At 39.2% G+C, this 11,746-nt stretch overlaps 1 protein-coding gene across 1 annotated transcript in view; it reads right to left on the bottom strand.

Annotated features, from left to right (window-relative positions):
• Window positions 1–3,005: 3,005 nt before the first annotated feature.
• slc1a7b (solute carrier family 1 member 7b) overlaps window positions 3,006–11,746 on the bottom strand; it is a 59,058-nt gene continuing 50,317 nt past the window's right edge. Inside the window, exons 7-11 of the mRNA XM_063890458.1 lie at window positions 9,922–10,155; window positions 8,431–8,625; window positions 4,325–4,459; window positions 4,069–4,168; window positions 3,006–3,266 (exon numbers count right to left, since the gene is read on the bottom strand). Coding sequence (XP_063746528.1) covers window positions 3,006–3,266; window positions 4,069–4,168; window positions 4,325–4,459; window positions 8,431–8,625; window positions 9,922–10,155 — 925 coding nt within the window. The remainder of the gene's footprint in view (window positions 3,267–4,068; window positions 4,169–4,324; window positions 4,460–8,430; window positions 8,626–9,921; window positions 10,156–11,746) is intronic.

Below are 11,746 nucleotides of genomic sequence, written 5' to 3'. Positions count from 1 at the left end.
GGAAGGGACAGATGAACAGCCAGTGAGGTATCAAAAATGACTGTCTTGAGTCTTGATATACCAGTAATTTACTTATAATGAAGACATTATGGATATAATCATGATATCATATTGTTCTTTTTCCATGTGTTTGTGAATGAAATACTCAAAACAATTTAACAGCTAAAGCTTCAACCCATGCTGCTGCTACTGTAGTTCATTTCTATTTTTTGCTTTTTTAAATGATAGTAAATATTTGTATATGACATTGAAAATACTCATTCTATTACACTCACTATATTGCTATGAATACAGTGTCACTTTCACATACAGCAGTATAGTATTTCCACAAATACAGTCATTGAACACAGCAATAAATTATTTTTAAAAGGCTGAAAAAGACTGTGCGTTTCTTAACATTCACCAGAGCATATTACTAATATTTGAGCAGGTTCTCTCACACAGGTCAGTGTCACTGCTCATTTCTCATTTGACTCCAATTTGAGGCTCGTGCTTACATTATTTCTAATAACAGGAGGAAAAACGCATCTCAGTTTACAATCTGTAATCTTCCCATGAGAAAAATGTTGGCAGTTTCTTCACTCTGAAATCTCTGACAGTTACTGTTCACATAGCCGACAAAATGACAAAATACATAAAACCTTGCATGTGATTAAAATATAAATATAGCTTTTCCCTCGAGTTAAACTTTAGTTGACTTTATCGCAGAATATTGAGGAGTTATATTAACCAACACAGTAGAAAAGCGTTGTTACAGAAAATTCAGTGCTGTGTCTCAAGTTGGAAACATCCCTTAGTAAACTGTATGTCTTTAACTGTGAATACCTACGCAGATAATGAATTTGTCCATGTATTGCTGTCTGAAATTGCACACCGTATGTGGTTGCTGCTGTTGGCTAGCTAGCAACGTTATCGTCCACAGTAGCAAATCATTACAGACTGCTCAATTTAACCACTTAAGATAAAGGTAGCATCTGCCACTAAGAAAGACGGAGAACTTGGTCAAGATTTATTGAGAAACGGAGATATAAGCTGTCTCAACCCTTATGTCAGGGGCGAAGTAATATGACAGGCTAAAGAAATAGACAAGCTAACAGCGTTAGCTAGTAGTAAGAGAGAATATATAGGTAGTAGCATAATGTGTTTGAAGGAAACATGGCTGTACCAGGATATACCTGACGACAAGGTTTCCATGGATGGCTTCCAAAAAGCTTCTGTTTGTGCCTACAGGGATTTAACGGAGGGCATTACGATGTCTTCACCATGAGCCTGCATGTTCACTATGTGTTTACCAGTCTTTTATTGCACATTTTAAATTCAATTTCTTATGTCTCAAAATATATTTTCATTTATTTTAATCTAAAATGGTGGAACTGTCACATCGTTTAACTTCTTCCTGAGATAAGTAACATATTCTTATTAACCGGTCCAACTTCATCCGTGGCTGGTTGCGCCACCTCTGAAAGATGGCGGAAGTTGATGAGCGTGAGAAATTTAAATGATTCCAGACATTTTGACCATTATGAGTGCACTATCCGGATTTATACAGCATTGTGCACAGCATATTTGTCTTTTTTTTTTTTTTAAAGGGGACACACTTATGCACTTAAAGTAGACCATGTCAGTTCAAAGGTATGCACATTGAGACACAGCACAGGTCATGTTTGATATACCATAGATAGTAGCAAAAAATCCAGTCAGCCAACAAACGGCCCCCTTGGATTATGTTGAATTACCAGTGGTTGTTTTAGGCTGTTCAAGTGCCTGGAAGGTGCTCCTGAGGCTGTTCAAACTAATCTCAATTTTGCTCTAGTTTTACTGTTCTTACATGACCACAGTTCTCTCTTCCCTTTCATCCCATCAACCTAGCACCACCAGCTTTGTTAAGGCAAAACTAAACAATCAGGGCATCTGATCATTTAGCTCAAACCAGACAGTTGCACTCATGCCTTGTCTCTTATATGCAACCCTGTCTCCTACAAATTACTTTTTGATACAAGTCCACTGCATTCTCAATAACTTTCAAGGGAAAATAGTTGGATTACTGTCAAAGTTTAAAGTATACATTAAAATAATGAAGATAAGATAATAATAATAATAATAATAATAATAATAATAATAATAATAATAATACTAAAGCAACAAAACTGCTTGGATATGTTAAGGGGAATAAAAATACTCGTTGGCAATTCTTACTACTTGTAATCCTTCCACCAATCAGTCAGGTTGCTGGTAGAAATGTAATTTCATAATTGTATCCTTTAGACATTTGTGTGACACTGTCATAATGAGCATATGATTTGAGGTATTGCCAGAATGTTTTGTAATGTCACATATATCTTTGAACACATAGTTGTCATCAGTTCATTCTTGGGTCCAGGTCGAGGTTTGTCCAAAAGCTTTGGAAATTCCTACCGGGTGCTCTTGAGATACTGTATTCACAAGAATTAAATGGATGAATTACTCTGTGAGTCTAATTTCCCAGTTTGACCTGGGTCTGATTTCAAAAGAATCTGTGACAAAAACAAAACTCTTTTACCTTGAAAGGTAATTGACAATGCAGTTTAGTTGTATTGGATCGTAGATTGAGGAAACCAGGCTGCCTATTTAACATAAACAGCTGGTTGCTTGCACTAGTATAAAATATTATAAACACAGAACAAAAAAAATATATAAAATGTAGATATCAAATAGAAATCAGTTTATCAATGGAAGTACTCACACCTGTAATCAGAGTCTGGGGGTTAAGGTGTAGATCCACACCAAAGACGAGTTTTATGAATAAAACCATCTTCCACCACCTTCTGGTGTCCATGGCCAGTGTGATACTTGTCCAGTCACAGAAAGCATTTCACTGCTATACATTTCCCCACTACAAGGCTTTGCTCCTAGTTTCCAGGACCCCTAAAATGAAGCCGTGCTGTCTTCCCATCTGTAAAGACGTCTTTGCTCCAAAGTTCTGCTCAGCAAATCTACAAAGAAAACCGATGAACTCTAGGAGGAAGCTATACGTTGGTCTCAAGACCGTTAATGTCGATGGTGCAGTGCTCTTTGATCTTCTTCAGGTGCCTCGGGGGAATCGGAGGCTTCTTCCTGTCCGCAGGCGGCCGGACCCCCTCCTCCAGCTGCATCAGCCGGGCAACGTCAGAAGGTACGAGCTCGTGTTTGCCTCCTGAAGAAGGGGGCCGGTAGTTACCATTGTTGTTGTGACAGTTCATCATAGTTGGGGCGTTCAACACGGGTTTGGGCTCACAGATCAGAGGCACCTGGGGGCCGATGGGTTCACAGGAATGGAAGCACAAATGGAATTAGGAAGTAGAAGAAAAAGTGAAAGCATGTCAGGAAGAACATTGATGCAACATGCCAATAAGAGATGTACAGCTACCAGATTATTTCCCAAAATAAATGTTATTTTTATTCTATATTGAAGATGTTGTATAATCTATAATGACAGTGATTACGCAAAAAATTAATATGATGGAGAGTGTGTTTGTTGCATTGTCCATTTAGTTAAAACGATGACTAATGTGTTCTTTTACAACCTTTTTATCCACTAAGATGCAATGGCAAGTCCTCACCAATTCGATTAAACACTAACTGTTACAATATCAGCATGCATTGTTTATGGCCATAAAAAGATGGAGATGGAGTTTAAAAATAGAAACCATACAAAAGATCTCTCTTTGTACTTATTGACAACAAATAGCAGACAAAATATTATAGACTGTTTTGAGTTTTTCTTTCCTTCTGGGAGTTGTTTTTACTGTACTGCTCACCCCATATCAGTGGCAGCACACAATGAGTAGCCAGGAACACATGAGGTAACTTACTAACTTAAGCTAGCACTAATGTTTAGCAAAGGTTTGGACATTAAAAGAAAAATAGACATGCCATTCCATTTGGTTTTCATTATCAGGAAGTAGTATTAAGAACACTCCAAGACAGCTGGATTAATAACATCCAATTTCATCTTTTTTATGAATGACCCTTTAATGAAAATCCATGTGAGGGTCATAATTGGGCAAGTCTCCTAAATAGAGAAGAACTGAAGCCATAATTAAAACTCACCCCATCGCCCTCTTTCATGAAGTCTTTCCTGCAGATGTGGGCCATGATGCCTGTGGCCAGAGCGTCCCCCATAACATTCACCATGGTTCTGAATCTGTCTCTGTAGAAGAGGAAGACATTTGAGAGTCGAAAATAAACCTGACATATTTGGGGACATGTTGACCAAATAGAGAGGAGATGAAGAAGATGGGGATCATGTTTTCATCTCGTATTAATAATTTGGATCCGAAAGTAAGTGAACACACATGCTACTTACAATGCCCAGTCTACTGCAATGATGAGAGTGATGTCATCAGTTGGCAACCCAACAGATGTTAGCACTATCACCATGGTGACCAGTCCAGCTTGCGGGATCCCAGCGGCACCAATACTGGCTGCTGTGGCTGTGATACTGGGAATTTAGAGAGAAACATGATGTCAACAAAGATATTTAGAATGTAATGTATGTATTGCAACATGTGAAGAGAAATATTGACTCTGTGACCCTGAACAAGGGTTGAAGGATGTCATGAAAGACCAATGCACAACCAAATTCACAAGGACAAGCTATTTTCTCCAAAATCTCCAATCCTCTTTTACAAAAGCAATTGTCTTTCCACTTTATTTTACCCTCTAATGGAATATTACAGAACTAGAATTAATGCCCTGTGGTTGTATTTTGGCTGCCATTATTTTGCTTCAGAACACTGATTATTGATGTTTGTATAAATGCTAATAGTGGGGGGTCCTAGCCATAATTTGCCATAACCATTATCTTTTAAGGGGCATTTCCTACAAGAACATTCACACACATTGGCATTTTTGTTGTTGAATGTTGCCTGCTACGGCATGTAAATTAGTTTTAATCATAATTAAAACTAATTTACATGCCCTGTATTATCTGTATTCTGGCAGACTAAGCCGATGTTTAATGGAGTGCCCTACTTTCCCAGTGGGCAGCAGCAGCTGGTTGAAGAACGCTCCCAGCAGTTTCTGATTGTGATAAAAAGTTGAGCACACACACTCAGATTCGATCCATGAAGTATCTTGATCTCATTTATTCTTAATCTTATTTTTTCCTGAACGAAATGAAACGATGAGAATAACCTCTTGAGAGTATATCACCATAGTAACTGTCCAACTGCAAACTGATCCGAAGCATCTTCCCTATTGAATGGTAAATTAGATGAAAGCATACCAGTAGAAACTGTGTGGAGGGTGAACTCCGTGTAAGTGTACATCTGGTATCTGGCGCACATCCAGAGGTTGAGGATGGGATGATCCCAACGCTCACTAAAGCATGATGGTGAGGGATAGCGAGTGGGGGGGAGGGGATGGGTTGGGTTCAGAGGTGGCGTGACCGGGATATGCGGGTTTATCGTGGCCACATGGCTCTTTTCAGAGGGAGATAAGCGGATAGCTTCAATCTACAGTTGCTATATGGAATTATATTGAAAAAACATACAGTGGCAAATACGGGGGAGGGAGGGGGGGTTGTTGGACAAAATCCTTTTCATTAAAACAGGATGTCAGAGTGGTATTATTAAATACATTAAAATGTATAGATCAATCATCACTGCACAACTAAAATTGCTGTAAGAATACTTATGTTGCATTAGTATTTAAATATGGAGTGAGCTGGTAGCTGGAGAGGTGCCAGTTCTCCTCCTAGGCCACTGCCGAGGTGCCCTTGAGCAAGGCACCTAACCTCTATCTGCTCCCTTGGCGCCGGGTACCTGGCTGCCTCTCTGCTCTGCCACCTCTCCTCTGCATGTGGCTGTCTGTGCATGTATTTCCTCTGTGTTTGTGCATGTATATCCTCTGTGTGTTTAATGTGTGTCAACACAACAGAGTAGAGAAAGCAATTTCCCTGTAAGGGATTAATAAAAGTATGTCTTCTTCTTCTTCTTCTTCTTCTTCTTCTTCTTCTTCATGGCAAGCCAGACACAGTGGGCATCATTCACTTGCTTCTCCACAATATGTTTGTTATTCAGCACAGGATGCAACACAATGAGTATCACTGTTGGCTTTACACTTGAAGCACAGTGGAGCTTTTATCTTGTGTTGCTTGCAAGTTGTAATGCTTTTGTGGGCAGATTATCTTCAGCGCACTGTTTCAAATACCCATGTGTTTCCTGTAATCTCCCACTTCTCTCTTCCAGCAGATCACTACTGTTTCATATGCAACAGCAGGAGAGGAATCTGCATTTCCACTGCATGGTACAACAAAGCTCTAATCATCTTAAAGGTCCACTATTATGCAAAATGCACTTTTTGCTGTCTTTTATACATAAATGTGTCCCCGGTGTGTAAGGAGACACACAAAGTGTCAGAAAATATCACCCTCTCTCTTTTCCTCCTTACCCACATCTCTAAAAACGGGGTTACAGACGAGCTGACCCAGATTTGCTGCCGATATGACATCATAACTGAAATGTGGGCTGGCTTTACATTGAACTCCTGGCCACGTCCTGCCCACGTGACACATCCCAACCTATCGTCCCCCATATACAGTCGCGAGCTGAATCCCCCCTGAATGTATATTCAGCAGGATGTCTGCAGGAGGGACTTAGAGTTGTTGTTTATATAATACATATAATGTCTCTGTGATGCTCCAAGGGGCGTGGCCAGCTTCAGCACTTCAGGAACAGGGCTGAAATAGAGGGGTATGAGGCATGCTACAATGGATTGACATATGGATGCATTGTATAGATATTGCCCTACAATATATTGTTAAAATATAGCATAATAGGAGACCTTTAAAATGAACAAAACGCAGACGTTCCTCTGTTTGGTAGCAGATGAAAGTGTTCTGTGAGCATAGCGTTGAAGAAAAACAAGATGTAAACTTGGTACCAAGAGTCAGCCAAAGCAAGCCAAACCATGCAGGATGCATAAGAAGGCTTTTTAAGTTAGACATAAGAAAGCCACATAATGGCATCAATATGCAACGCTTGTTAGACGTTTAAACAGTGTCAAAACTGTCCATCCCACGCACATTTTCAATAGAACTTGGCAGGGACTTGTAACTTTCTAAAAAGGACAACCCAGCAATCACACACACATCACACAATGATGTGAAGTGTGTGTGATTGGCCAAGTATGCTGAAAACAGAAAGCAGGCAGGATTAGTGCTTTTCTCTCAGCACTCTTTTCTTTTTACCCACCTTGTTTTGTGTAATCCATGACAGGCCTTGAGAAAAGACTGTGCTGTTATCATTTCAGTTAATCATTCTTGTACGTCTTTATGCAGGTTTTTTTTTTTCCATCAGTGGAAACCATTCTAAAAAGGTTTGCCTTAATTATTAATGTGCACGAATGTAATTTGAGTAACAAAGGTTGTAATGTTGCTTTTATTCCAACTCTCTCTTTTATGTGGATTCCAGTCAGTGTTGATGGGAAACTAATGAGTCAATAAATTCCTCAATGCGCGAACATTTTATTATCAAAGTTATTATATCAACCAAACACTTTGGGTACATAAGGTCACCCATAGGTGAACACTAAAAGTCCCAATTGAAAGCACATGGAGTTCTTCCTAGATTGTTAATATTTAACTAGAAATGAATTACTTCAATTGACTACATGTATCATCATCAGTAATATGGCATTGGAAAAAGGTGCAAAATGCTCCCTTTGATAAAAATCTATTGTGTAATCCAGCCTTGTAGAAGGGGCTTAGATGTTGAATTGGACAAAGGATTCAAAAGGAAGCATGCTTGCAATTATATTGTGCACAATGGTTTTTTCTCTCTGCTGCTGAGATTCATCAATGTATTCTTCCTCCTGCTTCTATTTCTGCAAATATCTCTATAATGAGCCTGGTCCCCACATCAGAGAGAGTTCTTGGTTTCAGTTTAAGGAGCGATGAGTTGTTCCACCTGTGGGATGAGATATTCATCAACAAACCCTGACATGTATGTCTTCTCGGATTGCTTGATGAAAGGAAGGACATTTTTAGCAATCCTGCACCTGCTGGAAAGCTAAGCAAGCTCACTGTGATTTATAGCAGTTTTTTTCATTACATATTGAGGCAATGATTCAAAAAGTCTTCATTGATGCTCATTTCACAGTGTGTTCAAACATGAAGGAACCTCAGATGCATCATTCCTGCTCTGCTTTGTTTGAAAGAAGCATTTTTAAAATTGCGAAAAACCTCCTCCTACATTTGTGCAGCAAAAAAAATGAGGTCAGATAATCACTGAAAACCCAAATTAAAGTGGATATTTGAAAGGCCATGTATTATGCATAATGTATTTCTGCCATTCACTGTCAAGGATTTATGGCCATTGATATCATTGCTTTCAAATCCCAATGATATCTTTACCATGTTAATGAGCTTAGAAGCACAGATGGTATAGGCCCGCAGCACGGTCCACTGACCTGATGGTGATGATCTGGCCAAAGTCCAGCTCGTAATTGTTAACTTGTGCAATGAATATTGCTGCCACGGCCTCGTAGAGAGCGGTGCCGTCCATGTTGATGGTGGCGCCCACAGGGAGCACAAAGCGGATGATGCGGCGGTCAATGTGGTTGTTCTCTAAGAGGCACTTGAAGGTTATAGGCAATGTGGCAGAGCTGTGGAAGAACAACCCAGAGGTCAGAACAAGCAATGGTCAGGATGACATCATTACATACACATTTTTCCACAGGCAATAAGACTGCTAAGCGCCTGAGCTCTGTTAAGTGCTTCCATAACCCAAAGCATTCACCTCTGTTCTTGTATATTTTATTTTTTCCATTTACTTGGTCACTTTCAACATTCTCTGCTTCATTTAGCTTATTGTATTTATTTATTTTCTGAAATATTTATAGTAAACTTTATCTGCAATTCTTGTAGACCGGTCTTGCAATATAACCTGCACTATTTTTTTCTAATTTATCCTACTCTGTTTCATTTTGCACGGTATTATTTTTACATTATGGTCTTATGTCCTATGTATAATATTTTGCGTAGTTGAAGGACTCGGGACCTCAGATTTTCATTGCCTTAACTACAGTGTAGCTAATGTGCACATGAAATTAAAAACCCTTGAATCTTTGGATCCAAAATATCTTGGTTTCTCTTTTTCTAAAGTCACATTGGCCTGATGTCTTACATAATACACTTAAATAAAAAACCTCTTATTGATATATATTTTCTCTTTTATTCATTTGTTTTGCATTTAATATTGATTGAGATAATCCAAAAGTAATGTAAAGTAATCAGGTTACATTACTTATATTTTGTGATACTTAGATTAGGTTACTGTAGGTAACTTGCAACTGTAACAGAATGCATTTTAAAGTAACCCTCCCAACCCTGTTTTCAGTTTTTCACTTTTCCTTCCTTCCAGGCAGCCACTGGTTTCCATTATTCCAGAAGGGTTGAAAATGAAACCAATCTGAACTCTACCAGTGACAAAAATGTCTGCTATGAGAAAAAACTCAAATGTTCAAAAACCCTGATTCTGTTTTTATAGAGAAGCTATCCCCCAAATTATTAACATCTGCGCACACACACACACACACACACACACACACACACACACACACACACACACACACACACACACACACACACACACACACACACACACACACACACACACACACACCTGCCAATATTATCAAATGCGTGGAATGCTCCTTTACATTCGCATGCCTTCCCACACACACCAGATGTTTTCTGATACCCCAAAGTCCCTGTCAGGCTTTTCATGCTTATGTTCCAGTGAATGGATAAAACAGGGAAGGATAAGTGGTATTAGTACTCAGGGATGCATCATTATGATTCACACATGAGAAAAAAAAAAAATCTGTGGTCTGTTCTTTTACAATGCAAACCAAAAACAAGTGAATAGAGTTTGTTCATCCTGAACTTATTTCCTTTACCTGGAAGAGGTTGCCAGTGCGATGAGCAGGGCTTGCAGGATTCCCCGTATGTAAACGATGGGGCTCTTTTTGGTGATGAAGAAGTACATGGCAGGCAGGATGAACAAGCCGTGCAACACCAGACCAAACACCACGGTGACGGCGTAGAAACCCAGCTTTTTCCCCATGGCTGACGGATCGCTCATCTCCAGGATCTTACCGGCCACCAGGAACACGATGCCGAATGGGAAGTACCTAAAGAAGAGTTAACTGAAAGTCAGCAATAGTGGCCCAGAAGTCCTATATATTTTTTCAACTGTTAAGATTTGTTGGCCAAAAGACAAGTTTCCCAACAACTTCAATAAGAAATACCCACGCTAGTTGGGGTAGAACTATACAATTCAAGGATTCGCTCTTTAAGCTCTGAGCAACTTTGTTGACCCCAGTTTAAGATGGAGATTTGTAAAGTTTTACCCAGACATAAATGGGCAAATAATTAGTTACCGTAAAGATTTAAGGTAAGACATATATATTGTTACTCTTTGTTTATTGCAATTTAATGAACAATTCAAACGTTTTTCAGCCTCTATGATCATTATGAATCCTGGGTAAATAAAGGTTAATCCCAATTTGAAATGGTTTCTTAGGAGTCAAACTTTCCCTGCATATATATGAGATCTTCCAACAAAGATTTGTCCCATTTTCATGATTACAGTACACATATCGGGAATGAAAAGCAGAAGGAATGCTATTAATGCTAATGTAGAAAAGGCTCCAAAGTTGTGTTGGTGTTCAGTATTTTCAGTTGTCCTGTGTAGATGACGCGGTAAGGAGGGGCTAGCTCAAGTGTTTTGTGTAAGGTGGCACTAGGTCAGACGGCGGTCATTACAAGTAGTTGCGGTAAGGTTTCGGTCTGCTGTGTTGTGTTAGTGTGCGTAAATGACGGTGAGTGTTGTCGACAGTAGCTACTGTTTGTTATGTTGTTCCTTAATAATTATAATTAAAGTGTTAAGGCATAGTTGATGTGGATGAATGTTTGTGAGGTTACGTGTGAGATGTATAGTGTTTACCGCTAAGTTTTAGACTTATTGTTTCGCTAACCCGATTACCGGAAGTAGCATGTATGTGGCGTGTCAGAAATAAGAGCATTGGCTGCCTCTTTGGCTGCAGACCGGATGTAGAATGTGTTCGACATAATGTGAAATGTTTTAGTAGTTTCGTCTTGTAAGGTTTGGGAGTGTTATGTTTATTGTTTATGTATGCATAGTTGACTTTATATTCATGTATTGTGTTCATTTCTATTGTAGGAAGACCACACATACACATACACATACACACAGACCCATTAAGAGAAGTAATAAAGATGTCAAATATCAACTCAGCTCCTCATTTCTGGGCACTGGACCTTTGGCCTTAAGTGGTGTTCTGGCCGACACACCGGGGTGAACCTAGTGATAAACTAAAGAACTAGTGCCAACACTGAGTTACCTTTAACTCTCCACTACAGCTAATCTTCCTTTTCTATGCTAACAGCTACATGTTAACATATAGATAGACATATATTTTCTGTTAAAATCGGCGACATGTTAACAAAATCTGTAAAGTAGTGAGGTCTCCTATCACTGAACCCCTACTCCAGTTAGTGTATTTATGGAGCAACAAAACCTTGGAGTATTGAACAAACTATTGGGACTTTTGACCAATGAGCTTGCGGAACGGTGGGCTGTCTTCCTATCAAAGTGAGGCATAAAGTAGATAAAGCTTTGGATGTGTAAGGATGGGTACCACATACACCTAAACATGTCATGACTTTCTGAACACTGAAAATATCTAGGCAATTGAGGTA

This window comes from Eleginops maclovinus, chromosome 9 (genome assembly GCF_036324505.1).
Source record: "Eleginops maclovinus isolate JMC-PN-2008 ecotype Puerto Natales chromosome 9, JC_Emac_rtc_rv5, whole genome shotgun sequence".
Classification (NCBI taxonomy): Eukaryota; Metazoa; Chordata; class Actinopteri; order Perciformes; family Eleginopidae; genus Eleginops; species Eleginops maclovinus.
Note: the sequence above shows the minus strand (reverse complement) of the source record. Positions and strands in the feature narration are given on the sequence as shown.